Source organism: Ornithodoros turicata, chromosome 6, assembly GCF_037126465.1.
Source record: "Ornithodoros turicata isolate Travis chromosome 6, ASM3712646v1, whole genome shotgun sequence".
NCBI classification, from domain to species: Eukaryota; Metazoa; Arthropoda; class Arachnida; order Ixodida; family Argasidae; genus Ornithodoros; species Ornithodoros turicata.
The window spans coordinates 68,130,181-68,148,134 of NC_088206.1; the positions used below are offsets into that span (position 1 = coordinate 68,130,181).

The 17,954-nt window shown below is 45.3% G+C and overlaps 1 protein-coding gene across 1 annotated transcript; it reads right to left on the reverse strand.

The window, feature by feature from the left end:
- Positions 1-5,485: 5,485 nt before the first annotated feature.
- LOC135397165 (dihydroxyacetone phosphate acyltransferase-like) lies at positions 5,486-17,901 on the reverse strand. The gene is made up of 14 exons (XM_064628544.1): positions 17,809-17,901; positions 17,047-17,238; positions 15,982-16,158; positions 14,699-14,828; positions 13,980-14,183; positions 13,558-13,709; positions 13,366-13,496; positions 11,663-11,901; positions 9,348-9,641; positions 8,712-8,791; positions 8,489-8,635; positions 7,667-7,866; positions 6,551-6,612; positions 5,486-6,489 (listed from the first exon to the last, which is right to left on the reverse strand). The coding sequence occupies exons 2-14, from the start codon at positions 17,230-17,232 to the stop codon at positions 6,422-6,424; spliced, it is 2,070 nt and encodes a 689-aa protein (XP_064484614.1). The 5' UTR covers positions 17,233-17,238; positions 17,809-17,901; the 3' UTR covers positions 5,486-6,421.
- Between the last annotated feature and the right edge of the window lie 53 nt (positions 17,902-17,954).

Genomic DNA, 17,954 nt, shown 5'->3' on the forward strand with positions numbered 1-17,954 from the left:
GTAGATCGCTTCAAAGTGGGCACAAATCGCTTCGGAGCACAGCCGTTGTTTTCAGCTCTGACGCTCTTGATTTTATATCTCGCCTACCACGTCGTCTCGGAACCTGGGACCAACGCCAGTGTTCATGCCACAGGTGGGGCTATCTCATAAAAAATAACGGAAAAAATCGGAGACCCAAAGGTTAGGGCCCTGCCTGAATCTGAATGAAATCGCCCTAAAAGGTTAGAGGCGCTGCAATGCCGGCTCCTGTGTTTTGTAGGAGCCACCATCTCCATAGTTTTCTTTCCTTACTCCAACCCCAACTGCATAAACATTTCTATAGGCAGCTTGGTGTGACTCAATTCTTTTCGGAGGAACTTTAATTGTCATTAGGTTAGTGTTATTAAATTGTGATTTAGTCAATTTAATTACTTTTATGAGCATGTAGTATGACCTCGCGGGAAAGGCAGTCAATTATAGGCACAACTCTCGTTACAAACGTTCGCAGAATCGAGAAACTACGGATTATAGCTAATATCGGTTACAGCGATATTTCTTATAACGAAGTACCGGTTACAACGATGAAACGTAAATTGGGTAACCATAAGTTACATAATAGGCTATCGCATTTGCGTAGATGCACTAAAACTCGTATATCCGCAACATGCGGGCAGTAATCAAGAGGGGAAAAAAAAAAGATGTGCCTTCAAGGTCATCCACCTAGCCGCTGTGACACCTTCGGTGAGAAGACTGCATAGCTAATCATTCATTTATCTTCTACGTTATATGATCCAGCCTTCACTAAAATCAGTCAAACTTATTTCCAATACTATATTTCCAATATTGGGACAACTTCGTAGATTTTATAATTACAAATTTAATTATTGAAAGTTAATTAGGACATTGCCTTAGGAGATTGCTAGTGCCCTCTTAAGGAGTGCCCTTCAGCATGACTTCACCTCGAAAGAAGTGATACATATATTTGAAAAAAAAAAAAAAATCTGTTCGCCTTTAGCTGTGACATCCTGTATATAGTATATAGACGTAGTATATAGGAGGCTATGCCTGGAGACGTCACACGAGCTCGCTTCATACGGAGATCCACATGCAAACACCACGTACAAATACGTGTCAGTGTGCTTTTTGTTCCAACTCCGTGTTAGCGCCGCGAAGCAACTGCAGCTATGAGCGGCGTACGGACGCGGAGAGATGGAGGAAGCGAAAGCACAGCAGAGAGGAGTCAGTGGAAGACAGGAGGGGCTAGTAGGCGTCCTGGGCCATACTTCAGGGGGAACTGCGCCGACGTTCGTCTGGAAAGGCTCAGACAGCACAGCCCGTGTTAGCATTCAGCACGACCTTGAAGTAACCGCCAACGGACGGATGCTTGTATCCACTTGGCCGATGCCGCTGGTATATCCGTATGTGCATTCGATTTGGTTACGTAGAACTTATTGTATATATTAAGATATATGTTATATATATACATATATATTATATTATAAGATTATTGCATGGATGCAATGATACGGTATAATTATTATTGCAATGGGGTAGAGTGTCGCCCCTGGTGATGAAATTCCCCATTCGTCATCTTGAAATAAAGTAGTAGTTGTTGTTGTTACATACTTGCACAGCTCTAGTTATCAGCATAGTTAGTCAAATTTAGCCACACAAATGCTCTGGTACTTTGCGCAAATGCAAAATTCGCCGCAACAATTGCTTGAAAGACCTCCCTTTGATTTGCGTCCCACCACACCCAGTGGCGGCAGCATAACCGCTGCTACTGTGGCCGACATTACCGGAACAGCTCTGTTCCTGAACCAGGCCATCTGTGCCCTAAGACGTTTTGTTGATAGCCCACACCAACAGACAAAACGAGCGCGAACTTTCTTTGTATTTTCCTTTTTTTTTTTTTTTTTTCATTACGACAGGTGTTCCAAAGCATCATCCCTTTATGAGCAACACATGAGCAAGCTGAAGGCTGATAAGCTCTATCGGATATATTTAATCTATACGCGCCATCTATATTCTACGTTTCGGGCGTATCTGGTGAGATATAAGAGAAAAAAAAACAGATCGAAGATCCTGTCAAGAATTTTGCACACCTGCTTTTATTGAAGCAGATGTTTCTGATAAGTGCCATACGAGTTTTGAGACTACATCCTTGAAATGCTTCCTATCGAGCGGATACATGTGGCGCCACGCCGTGTTACTCATTTCAGTTAAATTATTTCACTGTTTACAAATAATGAAAGGGTTTAACTCAAATGAGTGACACGGCGTGGCGCCACATGCTGACGCTGGGAATCCTGGACAACTTCCGGTTGTGCCTTCTCACACGGTTGGGCATTCTTCAATGCCCATTGAGACCAATGGCAACTGAAGATACGCGTAACGCCACCACGTGTGTAACGTGTCAACTGCTCGAAGATCATTGGATCCAATGCTGTTTGAGAAGTTGAGGTGCTGCACGCTTGGTGACGCTACGCGCACCTCCAATGGCCATTGGTTACGATTATCCTTGAAGAATGCCCGTGTAACAGCAACGGACCTGATTTCAGTTTGGCGACCGGGTTAATTCCCCTGTCACATGGGCAGTCTTCAATTATCATCGAAACCACCGGCACTGGGCAGAGCCGTATATTGCACTGGGCATAGCATAGCGCCATCTAGAGTGTAATGCGTCAACCTGTCAGAAAGCATTGAATGCAATTTTTTTTTTTTTTTGATTGCGTGTTAGCGCCGCGAAGCAACTGTGGCTATGAGCGACGTACAGATGTGGACAGACGGAGAGAGGACAGCAGGAAGGAGTGGGGGACAGGGGGATTAGTATGCGTCCTGGGCCGACTTCAGGGGGAACTGTGCCGACATTCGTCTGGAAAGTCTTCGGAAAACCCAGGGAAAACCTCAGAGAGCACAGCCGGCGGTAGGAGCATTGAATGCAATGCTGTTTGAGAAGTTGACACGTTACACGCTAGGTGGCACTACGCGCACCTTCAATGGCCATTCGTTTCGATGATCATTGAAGACTGTCCGTGTGACAGGGGTATTAACCCTGTCGCCAAACTGAAACCAGGTCCGCTGTTGTTACACGGGCATTCTTCAAGAACGATTGAAACTAATGGTCATTAAACATGCGCGTAGCGCCACCTAGAGTGTAATGCGTCAACCTGTCAGAGAGCATTGAATCCAATGCTGTTTGAGAAGTTAACACGTTACACGATAGGTAGCGCTACGCACATGTTCAATGGCCGTTGGTTTCGATTATCATTGAAGACTGTCCGGGTTATTGGGGTATGACGCGGTCGCCGAACTGAAATCAGGCTCGCTGTTGTTACACAAGCATTATTCAAGGACAATTGAAAGTAATGGCCATTCAACATGCGCGTAGCGCCATCTGGAGTGTAATGCATCAACCTGTCAGAGAGCATTGAATCCAATGCTGTTTGAGAAGTTGACACGTTACACGCTAGGTAGCGCTACGCACATGTTCAATGGCCGTTGGTTTCGATTATCATCGAAGACTATCCATGTGACAGGGGTATAACAGAGAGACAAATCGCGATCCTGCCGAATTTGTCATTGCAATGCGGGTGCCTCACACAGTATTCTACCAGAATATTGTTTCCCTATGATAAGATTTCTAATTTTGAGAAGTATGACATCATAGTGCACGCAATGTACCACCTGTATAGCAACCTTGCTCCTCCAAGGCCAAGTTCAGTCTCCCCACCACGGCTGCTGGCAGCCTTCCAACGTGGGGAGGAGAGCGGAGACAGCGAAGTAGCGCATGCGTGCTGTTGCCGAGAGAAAGACTCAGGAGCTATTGATGACGACTCTTGGAGAATCGGACACTATTGAGTTTGGCGGGTTCTTTTCGAAAATATGTTCTGTGACAGTATTTATATTTGTACTGAGTCTTTCAGTGAGGTTTATTTTATTTTTTTTTGCAGTCTAACCTAACCCAATTAAACCAAAGCAGGACAATTGCTGTCACATGCTGCTCACGATGCTGCAAAATAGTAGGGCTAAATTTGCGAAAGCAGGCGTCACAAAAGGTACCCACTGTTTTTCCCCTTTTGTGAAGGCACATAAATATTAAAAAAATGTAAATAAACAAAGTTAATAACCAGAGCTATCGCCAACGTGACATCACAGTAAGTAACCTCCGGTTCTTGCTTCGACAAGCAATCGAGCCACAGACTGAACACAAATCTTGCCGACTGTGTCTTACAATACCTCAAAACAGTGCCATCAATAATCTTTATTTCGGTCGCACATCCTGGTGATGTCCACCAAGGTGTGTCTGCGAACGCTTATGTCACTGTGCAACCGAAACTGGATGTGAAAATGTGGTTCGTATTTTTTCTACGACACTATGCTGGATGAAATCTTGCGCATGCATATATCAATACGACCCCAATCTCAAAATTAGTCAACAGCTCCAGACTGTTCCTCGAAATTTAAAAAGAAAATACAAAGTAAAAGCTAATGAAGAACATACAAAACAACACAAAAAAAAACGAAAAAATCATAAGTGTAGCCCTAGAGAGCACTGCACGGGCCCGGGCCCCCGACCCGGCCAGGGCCCGACCCGGCCCGCGGGCCGGGCTGGGCTTGTTATTGGCTGTGTGCTCCGGGCCGGGCCGAGCCCGGGCCGACAAAATACGCCAGCACCACGGGCCGGGCCGGGCCGTTAAAATACGCCACCACCGCGGGCCGGGCCGGGCCCGGGCCGACAAATATGTTCCCAAGAGTCAGGCCCGGCCCGGCCACGCAGCTAATTCCACACATTGGAGATGCATTAGTTCATATCATCATGCGCTTGCGTCATTCCTGTGCATATTTTGCAAAGACAAGCAAAGGGTACTGCATTATGCATATGATTCGACCGTCTAGAACATTCTCCAAGCCACTTTACATTGCTCCTCACTCCTCACATATTTCACAATCACTTTGGCAAAGCCTGGTGAGAGGGATAGGGACTGGGAGAAGCAGTTTGTCGACAGCATGCTCTACCTCCGCAAAATCTTGACAGTGTAACGATAACGCCCCGTGCGTTCTGGATTTAATTTGGTCTCGTGCGGTTACCGTGTTAAACCGCCATCACTTGTATGTTTGTCTTCTCTCCTTATAAATTTACTTATAAATTTGTTTGATAATCGCCAGAAACGCGTACGTCGCGGCTGGAAATACTAGGCCGGGATCTACTCGCCGGGTCACCGGGCCGGGCCGGGCTCTAGTCACTGGGTCACCGGGCCGGGCCGGGCCGGGTCGGGCCCGGAAAAGTCGGCCCGTGCAGTGCTCTACCTAGCTATCTCACAAAACATGTGAGAGCTTCAGACAGACTTGTACGTAACAAAAATACTCTACTCAAGTTACTCTACCTTAAGTGCATTTTGGGAGTAACTTGGTATCTTACAAATACTTTTAAAAGGCAGCATTTAGTATCTATAAGTCACATTGTGACTTTTTGTCAACGTCCCTGGTCAACTTTGTGAGCAAATAAATTATTATTGTTATTATTATTATCTAAATTTGAATACATTTTCTTTCTTTCTTTTCTTCTTTCCTTCATTCGCTGTAGTGGATCGTGCCAAAGAACGACCATCGGAACTGTTCCTCCGCCGTCCGAGAGAGAGAGAGCTTTCATTCGCACACATAGTCTACAACCCTCTCAACTCTTTCCGAGAGCCCACAAATGAATGACATCACTCCGTGACATACAGAGCACGCTGCAAGTAGCACCGCACCATGTCCATAGTGAATTAACTCTCAGTGGGAATAAGACACACCAGCACATCGGGGGCGGGCCTTCCAATGTAATGCCACACCACTTGCGGTAGTTTTTGTTTGTGCGCGTGCATGTTTTTGTTTTGTTTTTCATTTTTGTAAATTAAATTGCACAGTGAGGAGAAACCGTCCAGCGAAAATATTTTGCATGGTAGCTTCCGATACACTGCTTGAAGAATGACGCAGTGTTTCGACCAAAGCGAAGTGTCATTTCATTTAAGGTAGGTGCCTTCGTTTGCCATTGTGACAAGCGTGGTGTAGAACGGAACAGCAGTGTGACACAAATTTTGGCCACACTGCTGTTAGATGCCAAGGTTGGCGTATGACAAAAAAATGCTTTCTTTCTTCACACAAATAGGCTCTTTATACACTAAACACGTCAAGGTCTTCCATTTTCTACGTCTCTACAACCAGCAACCTTTCCCCGAGCTGCTACTTGGCACACAACATCGCTTCTCGATATAGCTCGTACGACAAAGGGCGGGACTTCCTGTACGATCTCTAGGATCACGACGCGCAACACAGTGTCGCATCTTATGTAACAAGGTGAAAGCTAACACATGCAACGTCCGTCCCTAGGACGGAACACAAAATAAATATGCCTAAATGTGTCAACATTTTCGCGTGTTGCTTCGCTAATAAGTTACCCCTACAGCTTGGCTCTCAACAGTGGTAGCTCCTCTGCAGAAAACTGGGAAGTGCCAGGAAGAAATGATTCTGGAAAGAAATGTCGTGCGTCACAAGTGATCGTCCCCAAGTGCAGGAAGGGTTAACCTACTTATACTGTGAAGAACTTTGGTGACTTCGTCTGCGTTGGGTACCAGTACCGTGCCTTCTTTCCTGCAGGGCAACAATATGACAGAGTTGTAATGCAGTCAACTGTGTCGTCTGCACGGTTGAGACTGACAATTACCGTAATTTCACGCGCATTAGCCGCGGCTTATGCGAGATTTTTTTTTTTCCCACGGGCACTCTGCGCCTTATCTGATGACTATTTCTCCCTGGTATTTGCCCCGTACGCCAGTTTTAACAAAACGGCCGACACTGTCTCTGAACAGAACCGCCCTGCCAACCGGCAAACAATCCGTAACAGGGGCGCGTCCACATTCGAGTAGACTGACCTTCTTTGTGCCTTCCCCCTAGCAACTCTAACTAAACTGGTGACTGTGATTCATGTCTTCTGGAAGGCCACTGACCCATTGATCCATGAAAAACATGCAAGAAAGGCTCAGTCCGATTGTGGCAGAACTTTAGAACTGACCTCCTTTGTTGTACACCATGCCGACCCCGGAGTATGGACCACAGGGTTTATGGTCTTCTCTACGGTTTCCTTTGTTGCACAATCAGTGGCGTCATATTGCCCGTGGTTTATCTGCCCGAAAATTTTCAAAACATTCCTAAAAACGGGGTACTGCGGCTCATCTGCGGCGCAGCTCATAAGCGTGAAATTACGATAATTATTATTTCCAGGTCAAACTGTTCTTGTTTCTGCAGTTTCGATTTCAACAGAGGCGATGCAAAATGGTGTAGGAGTGTGGGAGAGGGGGATAAAGGTTTAGGACGTGTTTCGGCTTGAACTACTGCGGCCTTCATTTAGACATCACCAAGTGCTCCAGACCAGAGGCTGAATAAACAATTTAAGTCTTTTGTGTGACGTGTCTAACAGCAGCACAGTGGCATTTACTGATCAAAAGCAGACGCCACAAAAGGTACACGCTCAATCAAACAACTTTGTGACAGATTCCTATGTTGAGTGGGTGATGTAGCCTTCCAACACAAATGTGAGCTGGTGTTTCATGTTGCATAGCATCTGTTACAGTTTTCTCCCCAGTTTTGTACAACCACGAACAACACCTCCATATTAACCACACTTTCATTGTACTGCTTGGCTAACCTGACTTCCTTCTTGGCTGCTCCAAGGAACGTGAGACACAGCAAGCAGTTGTTGAGCAAGTCCAACGACAGGACATGGTACTCGCTCGTCCGCCCGTTGAGGATTGCCTCTTCCGCGGCACACTGGCATTGCCTCACAAGCTCTGGTATCGGAACATCCACCTCGGACACTCTTCGACTTACCAAAAATTCGCAAACAATCTGCAAGAAATAAAGTACTGTTGAGACTGATGCAAGAGCAGCATCCAAAATGTTGCAGGGGCTTAAAGGGGCACTAAAATGCGAAAACAACTTGCCAATAAAGTTGCTGTTGTCGCAGCTTGTTCTCAAATGAAAGTCTGTGATTCAGTTCGTATAATTAGTTCACACAGGAATACCGTTTAGAAGAAAAACGCAATAAAAACAGAGCCTCGTTTGGCGGCAAAGAATGGGATCCTCGGGAAGCACGATTGGCGGCATCCAATCAGAGAGCAGGAGAAGCGGATGTGGAACGGGTCGTGTCGTAAAGTTGTGTCCTTGCGCGGCATGCACATGATGTGCACTGCAGCATTTTTTAATACCAACTCACTGAATTGCAGCCCACAACAGTAATCCCAAATGTTCTAGTGACAACAATTATCTTCACGTCTTTCAAACAGCGACACCGGCGTGCTACGTAGGTCACTCTATGTTGCGCAACATGGACTGAAGGCACCCGATGTATACCCGAAACATACCCGATGTGCAGCACAAAATTAACGTAGCATGTAACATAATTTGGAGTGAACTTGTGGTAGAATTTTAGTGCCCCTTTAAGGTACAAGTTAAAGTAAATCAGACAAACCTGAAAGCCCTTTAAAAACGGCATCACATGACTAGCCAAGGAGTTAAGCAACTGGATGCTATCGTCAGAGAGGGTATCCATGTCACTCGAAGAAGGAACACCGAGGGCACCGACATGTCGAAGCACTTCAACCGTGTCCAGAAAGTTCTAGAAAAACACATATTAAAATCAGCTCTAAGCTTTCACAGTTAAAAGTTTTGAAATCCTGAGCGACCGCACTCACATTTTCAAGCTTGTCCATTTCGAAGACAAACTCCCTTTGCAGAAGATTCTGAAGTCTCTTGAAGTTTTCGAAAAGGACATCTGGAAGAGAGTTTAGAACCGTACACATTTAGAAACAAAAAATATTACGTTTTAATCATAAATAGAGCCTGAAGTTTTAGTGTTTTACCCGATTCTTCCCCGAATTGAAGGTTGCCTCTTTAGGGTGAAACCCGATATTTACCCGGCAAATTGCCCTCACTGAGAAGTCCGTAGGAATGCATACTTAGCTTGTTTGGCAGCAAATGCAGTTACATCACAGTTTGTACCAATCCAGTACAGTTAGTTTGAGTAACTGAGCCCGATTTCTCCCCGAATTTAGCACACTGGAAGTTTTTCCACCCGAATTCGCACGAATTTAGAGCACACGTTTATTTACCCGATTTTTACCCTCCGAATTTAGAAAAAAAATATTTCCCGAAAACTTCAAGCTCTAATCATAAAATATGGAGCTCTTTTGAGTTTATTCTTATTCTACCCAAATCAAAAGCTAGAAGATTCTGTTGTGACTATTGAAAACTGAGCAAACTGCCAGTTTCCTTAGATATATGCGGGACACACCGTACAGAGAGGACAGCCTTCGAGAAATTCCGCTCACCATGGGTCCTCGGCACCGGCGTAGTGACCAGGACGAGGGCGGTCATGCAGGCCGGTGCTAGCACTTGGAGAGCTTGGTTGCCGTAGTGATAGAGCAGCATCCGAGGCAGTGCCGCTTCCACGGTGTTGCTCTTTATCCGCAGCAGAGAGCTATTCTTGGGATCCTTACTTGCCTTCAGTTTTTTCTTGGACCCCTTCGCAAATTCCACTTCGTTGGATGGAGAAAGTCTGAGGAGGTACGAGTGGGTGTTGATCTCCCTCCGTAGCCAATCCAAGGATGATCCAGATTCCGCACCTGTTGTGGAAGGTTGCCAATCATTCATGCATCGCTACCAGGGATCGGAACCGGAACAGAACCCGAACCGGAAAAAAAAAGTTATTTTCTGTCAAACCTGAACAATTTTTTTGCTTGTCCTGAGCCGAACTGGAACTGAACCGAAAAAATTTGATTATGTTACCGGTTCGGGAATTGGTTCAGAGGTGAAATAACTGTACTACCGAATGACATTTTTTGTTTTTTATTTATTTTTTGTACGATGCCGGATGCAAGTAAAAGTTTGTGACTGTGTTTTAAAAAAAAGTTATTTTCTGTCAAACCTGAACAATTTTTTTGCTTGTCCTGAGCCGAACTGGAACTGAACCGAAAAAATTTGATTATGTTACCGGTTCGGGAATTGGTTCAGAGGTGAAATAATTGTACTACCGAATGACATTTTTTGTTTTTTATTTATTTTTTGTACGATGCCGGATGCAAGTAAAAGTTTGTGACTGTAGCGCCAGTTTTTTTTGCCAGAGCAAAAGAGGGCCCTGACCGCGTTCCGCCGAAAGGCTTGCAAGTACTTCGCTTTTTGTTTTCAGCAGACGACCACGAGAGTGTAATACAGTAAAATATCATATAAATAATAAATGCGTTTATTACTTTTCTTGTGTTTTCACTTGCTTTCATGAAAGGTTTTTCACCTGAAATGGTTATCTCACACCTTCTCTTACAATGAGGTTAAGCTCACATTCATGTAGCAAAGTTACTGACGATGAACCGGTTAAACCAGGGGGGGGAAAAAGTAACGGTTCCAATCTCTGTAAATATCCCAACCGTATTTTTTTTATCGTTTCTCCCTGAGCCGAGCCTGAACCGGTTCGAGCTGATAATTTCGGAGCTAAACCCAAACCAAACTAATATGCCTGAACCTGAACCAGACCGAACCGAAAAAAATACCGGTTCCGATCCCTGATTGCTACTGCTTGAGTCTCCTGGAATCTGTCAGAACACCTTCTTTTGCTTTCGTTATGTATTTATTTATTTTTTTCATATTTCAGTCTGGTATAGAACGTGCTTCAGCAGAGTTGAACGGTACAGCGAGGCAAATTTACTGTGAACAGTTGCGTGGTACAGTTGCCATGTTGAAACATATGATTCTAAACATGATGTCCTACATACCATCCCCTAGGTTTGTCATTCATAGCAGTCTTCACAACATACGGTGCAGAGATTCACGTAGCACAAATTAACACCAAAGGTGCTCGTTCAACCCTCTGCATGACACCGCTTGGTGTAACATTATGGCACAACACAGCTGGGATTCATAAGAAGCTCCTCAACTTCACAGTCACTGCCATTCACAGTGCCCCACATCGTACACCATCACCATATCTCGTAGCATCTGTCAAGGTAACTGCTATAGTGAACTGCAGCAGGGACAGCATGGTAACAGGTGAACACGTCGCAGTCCCACTTGGATATTGTTCTACATTTTGTGCGGATCAATAAATCAAATGAATCTAGCAATCCAAACTTCACCCACTATATATCTCCACCTCAAAGTGGAGGAATATCCATGCTGTTGTTACACATTTATTTCTCATTTGTACCAAACTTTCCATGTCACATTACTTTACAGTATTTGCAATCAATGCACCTCACAGGGTACATGGCGTCGCACCACAATCCTTCATATCATTTTTTTCTTCTTTTCGTGTTAGCGCCTCGAAGCAACTGTTGCTATGAGTGGCGTACAGACATGGACAGATGGAGAGAGGACAGCAGCAAGGAGTGGGGGACAGAGGGTTAGTGTGCGTCCTGGGCAGACTTCAGGGGGAAGTCTTCGGAAGACCCAGGGAAAACCTCAGACAACACATCTGGTGACAGGCATGCAAAACAGATTTCCCTTGGACAAGACCTTTACTGGTGGGGGCCCCTTTGTGGTGGGGGCCCCTGGGCAAATGCCCCGTCTGCCCTCCCCTAAATCCGGCACTGGAACACGTCGTTGTTCACGGAACATTCATACCACACAAAAAGAACATTTCAAAGGCACTCACCGTGAAACTTCACGACAACGCCAGCTCTCCGCAGGAACTGCCGTAGCCAGAGCACTTCTTCGGCCAACTTGTCCGCGGGAGGGGTTGCAATACCAGGAAGCCGTGACAGCTGCGAATGTAGCACGAGGCAGAGGAGTGGAAATGGAGACATGGCCAGAATGCCGTGATGAGCCTTGATCACCCTCCGCGCCAGCCTCGCGCACGCTTCGGCCTCTGCTGGCGTGTGATGTGTAATAAACCTGTAGATGACACAATAGGATGTGGGTTCTCGAACTGTGATTTGCTCAGTTGTATGGAAACCGTAGTGAATACCAGGGATAGGCTGTTGTTTAGGGCTCTGACGTTAGAAAATTTAACGGCAGATTTCGTGGATCCTTAGGTCCAATATTATCCGAAGGAATGCCCATGCGGCTCATAAGTAGGGCCTGACGTTTTAGGGTTAAACCCGTACCCGCTCGATATTTACCCCCCGGAACGAAATCTGTAAAATTCGGGTTTAACTTGAATCTACCCGAAAACATCCGGGTCGGGTGGCACACTCATAAGCGTGCATTAAAATAAAGTTTGATAACATTGCTAAACATTACTTCCATGTTAAGACAAATTTTTATTAAACAAAAAAAATCACCCGAATACACCCGAATTTTCAAATGAAAAATAGCACCCGATACTTACCCCCCAAATTTGGCCAAAAATAAAACCCGAAAAAGTCAGGCTCATACTCATAAGTAGGGCTTCCGGTTTTCGGTGTTTGTGTTTTCTGAGGTATGATAAGATTGGGCGAATATACGTGACAAAGAGGGGTTATCCTGTTACCCCATTATGATAAGCCAACTCGATGTTGCACAACCGTAATTTGGCTAGGCGTTCATTCCTGCTCTGTTTCAGATGGATCCAAAAAGTTATGAACACCAAAAAACGGAAACCCTACTCATAAGCAAAGAAAGGAGAGAATAGCATGTGGGCAAGCTGATGCATTAACTGTGTGAATAGAAAAGCTTGAGCTTGGTCAAAGAGCCATGTTCGAACTGTCGCCATGCGGTTCGGCTCCTGACTACCGAAGTTCATAATATTTTTTTGTGCTCGTGGGTTTCCAGAACTATGTATAGAGCCTGAAGTTTTCGGGAAATATTTTTTCCTACATTTGGGGGGGGGGGGGGGGTAAAAATCGGGTAAATAAACATGTGCACTAAATTCATGCAAATTCAGGTGAAAAAACTTCCAGTACGCTAAATTCGGGGAGAAATTGGACTCAGTCAAACTAACTGTAGCGGTTTGGTACAAACGGTGATGCAACTGCATTTTTCTGCCAAACAAGTAAGTTAGTGCATTCCAACAGACGTCCCAGTGAGGGCAATTTGCCGGGTAAAAATCGGGTTTCACCCTAAAGAGGCAACCTTCAATTCGGGGTGCAAATTCGGGGAAGAATCGGGTAAAACCCTAAACTTCAGGCTCTAACTACAATCAAACTCCTTTATAGCGAACACCTTCTTAACGAAAATACCACTACAGCAAATTTTTTTTGCGGTCCCACTGGAGCCTATAGGTCCAATAATGGACATCCTTTTTAACGAAAATACCTTTACTGCGAATTTTTTTTGCTGTCCCCTGAGCTTCGTTGTAAAGGAGTTTGACTGTATGTAGCAACGGCTGCAACAAAAGTGCCTCGTAGAAATGCAGGTAGACACAATTAGTGAGCAAACCTCGGTTGAAGGGCATGAAACGTCCGATCGACATGGGGGTCACAGAAGCTTCGTACGGAGATAGGATCCCCAAACCGAATGAAGATGTCACCGTAGTTGTCATTCAATATCCCCCTGGCTTTCACCAATCCCTGTAAACCAGTAAAGACACTTTCAGTGCGATTCACAGTACCATTTTCCCAACGAAATTACCGACGTAGATTCCTTTGGTTTCGGAACTCCGAGAAGCTCGTACGCGTACAGGTTCTCCTCCAGTGTGCGGTCGTACGTGATTGTGATCGGGATTATGTTGATATCGGACACCCTCGAAGTGAAGAACATTTCTAAAGCAGTGTGTAAAAGGCCTGCAAGGTTTAGAAAATTAAAATTACATCACTTTTTTTTTTCTTTTTTCGTTTATACTACAGTCAAACTCCTCTACAGCGAACACCTTTTTAATGAAAATACCAATACAGCAAATTTTTTTGCGGTCCCGCTGGAGCCCTGTAGGTCCAATAATGGACATCCTTTTTAACGAAAATACCTTTACTGCAATTTTTTTTTTTGCTGTCCCCTGAGTTTCGTTGTAAAGGAGTTTGACTGTACAAAGATGTGCAGGCTGACTACAGACTTACCAGTCCTTGGACAAAGGGATTTCGCAGTCCTGCTTCTTGTTCCCTCCACAAAGAATTCAACGGGGTGTTCGCCACCAACGACGAGCGTGTGAACGTACTCTCGAAAGACCTCCCAGTAGAGCTGGTCCGACCCAAAAGTGCGACGGATGAAAAAAGCTCCACCGTTTCGCAGTAACATGGTGACAGCCGGCATGCCGAGGAAGTCTGATTTGTAGAAATTTGCAGGCAGCATGTAGCAAGGACATTGCACATTTTGGCACAGATGCTCGATAGGGCAAAGGACTGATACTGTAGCAATGGGACTGATTTCCGCCATCTTTAGTCAGGCAGTCTCGTGCCCGCACTGCCAAGTGTGTGCCTGTGTCCCCAATCTGTCGAACCTAACCTGACCTAACCCAAGGCAACATCACCCATTCAAAGCCATTAGGCTTAGCATGGTCGTGTTTCTCCGTGGTTCAGATGGTGTTATTGAAATGCATATAAAAAAATGTTCTAGACCACATAATTTTATAATTCTTATATTTTTAAACTCGGTATATGGCCTTCTTTCACTTACATGCATTATTTCACTTTTAAGCACACTCACCAATTCTTAGAAGCCACCAGTCCCACTGCTATGTAGTACAACAGGGCAAGGGTAATGTAATGAGTAATGGCAGAAGCAGTTCAGATGGCAGCAGATGGCAGTTAAAAGTTCAGACACTCGTGACGCTCCTTACCGAGGCCAGCTGCAATGACCGGGAGAGGAACGTCATAGTAGAAGCACACGTAGGACATGAGAAGGAAATCGTTGTAGCTTCTATGGGTTGGGAGGAGCAGGATTGGGTTCTCCAGTGCCATCTTTCGATACTGCAACGTACCACACGTTTCAGTCAGGTATGCAGCATTATAATTACCGTATTTTCCAGTGTATAGCGCGTGCGTTATACAGTAAAAATGTGCTCTGGAGAGGCCCCACGCGTTGTCGAACGGTGCACGTTATACACGGAAATGTTTTCCCGCAGAGTTCCTTTTTAGGTCGGTGACGTACAAATTCTAGCCCCTTCCAGGGTGTGCTGTGAGTTTCTCTAAGCCGGCGTTCACACGGGGCAACTTTTCCCAGCAACTCGAAGCAACTCAAACCAACGTCTTTCGAGCAATTTCGAGTCCGCGTTCGCACGCAGCAACTTGGTAGCTCCGCCCACAAGCAACCTTATGGTGACCGGAGAATGTGGGTTCGAATCGAACTGGTGAAATCTTTTCTGTAGCTGCTGTTTATCAAATTTCAGTCAGTTTTATTGCCCCAATAGATCATTATTACCTTCCAAAAATGGCAACCGATATGTTTCCGTGAAGTTCGTAAAAAAAGAAAAAGTTATTTCTCAGCTGCACCTGCAGGATTTGAACCCATGAATCCACGAAGGAAATCCACAACGCCATCGGGAGTCACGTGTCAATGCTCCCCTCACTGATTGGCCGGTGCACGAGCAACTTCTCAAGTTTTCGGTCGGCGTGCGATTCGCAGCAACTCTGAGCAACTCGAGTTGCTGGAGGTTGCCGGCTGACAGCAACTCCAAAGTTGCTCATAGTTGCTGGAAAAAGTTGCCCCGTGTGAACGCTGCCTTAGGATCAGTTGACAAAACCGGCGAAAGGACACTGGACTTCACAAAAAGGTTAATGATGCTGCTTAAGGATGCTGTTGAGCAGTCAATAATCCTGAATTCATTTCAGAAGGCTGGCGCGATTGAGAAAGGACGCAAAACCAAAGGCGGAGAGGAGTCTGAAGTGTACTATGAAACTGACTCTGTTGCATCATAGTTTAACGGATTTGGCTAAATGTGCTTCAAATAAAGCATATGCATATATGATACACTGCCATGGTTTATTGTGGATACTGATGGCAGTGCAGAAGCTTGCAGCAACATTGCGGTGCGCGTTATATGTGGAACTTCTTTTCAAATTCTGCCTGTTTTTAGGGGTGCACGTTATACACCGGAAAATACGGTACAGCCAAGATACCCACCTTCTCCATGCCCTTGGAGTGGACATACAAGGAGCGGTACATGCTCTTGTAGCACTTGCTGAGGACGTAACCCAAGAATCGAATGTTGCCCATCTTCATGTTATGCCCCATCTCCTCGACGATGCCGCGGACCTCCTGCTCCACGTCCGTCCTGGGTCGACCGTGTTTCTTGCTGACCTGTGGTGGGCAGAGTACAACAACATGTCCACTAGTAGTCTGTAGCTGCTAAAAATAAAATGATTGTACTTTCCCTCGTAAAAATATAGGTACGGAAAAGTGTTGGGGCAGCAGTAACCCACTACAATGTCCACGAACATCTGTTGCTTTTTTTTTTTTTTATGGGGATAATTTGTTTATTCCCACCCGATACGACACGAATAGATGTGAAGATTTTCATGGTGACCTGTTATACACTAAAAGTGCAAGAAGTGCAATGGGCAGTGTAAAAGAGTGCAAAAAAGCGCACGACAGGTGCTGCCCTCGTACAAAGTACACTAGAGCCGAATCGACTACAAAAGTGGAAGCCTCAGATCGTTCCTCACCGACGTCCGCACTGCAACGCGACTTTTTGTGTGATTAGGGTCGTATTAATTGACTCGAGGAGTAAAAACAGGCCCATCTTCACAAAATTGATTGTCAGTGTGCGCTGGATCCATGATAAGACATCGCTAACAATTACAGCAACCATAGCCATGTCGTCTGCTCCATGGTGCACGAGACGTTGCATGGACGTCATAGGAGGTGCAGCATTTTCGTAAACTCGTGCTGCACTACCGCGACACTTTTTCTAATCGGATGATCGAGTGTAGCGCAAAGGCTGCACCTCCGCTGAATCGAATATGGGAACTTGTACTGTTCGCACTAGATCACAATGTGGCATAATTCAGTTGAACTGTATTGCGATGAAGCAACTGCAGTATCAATGTCAAGCATGCTGCATCTGGGAGTGGTTCCTAATGATCCACAAACATTCGGGCCACGTACGTAAAATGCAACTCAACTGTCCTCTTACGAATGCTGCCAACTCCTTTTCCCAGAACTTGAAGAATAGAATACCGGGCTCACCTCTGAGATGGCATTCTGAACTCTTGGGCTTTCAAACACTTGTGTCTTGATGCATCCTGGTGCCCGGGATAAGTTGAAACGGTACTTGGGGGATTCCCAGTTGCGTGTACACCAGGACAGTTCACCCAGCTCTCTCCTGTCGGCTAGGAGGTCGTCAAATTTCTCCCCGTCCACGGTGATGCTCATCTTGTCCTTGAAAGGGGAAGTCATCAGGGAAATATGTTCACATCATATGTCCTTCACAGAAAGCTTGCGAATAAGAAATCTGTTTGGGGGAGCATGACGGTCAAAAAGCTTCGATGACGTAAAAGTCAAGCAGTTGATCGAACTTTTTTATTATTATCGTAACCACTGAGAACTAGGTAACTATCAGGTTGTGGTAGTTAGCACTTACTAATGCCTACTCATCTGATAGAGAGTTCATAATGACTCATAAATGTCACAAAACGCGGGCTCCTATGACGGGATAGCAACGTGTGATCACTCTACCAGCAGAAGTTCTGGCACTTTCGTCAATGGTAGAAAACAATCGTCTCAGATATACGGCGCGTTTAACAGTTCAGATTTCTCTTAATGGCAACTGATAAAACTGTATAAAACCATATGAAAACTGCTGGTTCTGTAAATCGAGAGGGAGCCGTCATCGAGAAACCTTGCCTCGCACGTTCGTCTGTGTTACTCCATCAACGTTTTGTACGGTGTGATAGTCGTCGAGAGACATTCTACTTCGCCTAGCAGCATGATGTCAATCAAAATTCTTACTTGTACATGGTCCGACCTGTCAAATCTGTCCTCGCATGCACAACACCCAAAGCCTAATCTGAAGTGCCGGCTGAAGCAGTATTCTGCAGTCTGATTGGACAGAAATAATACCACGTGACATCGTACCACCTGGTTGCTATAGAAAC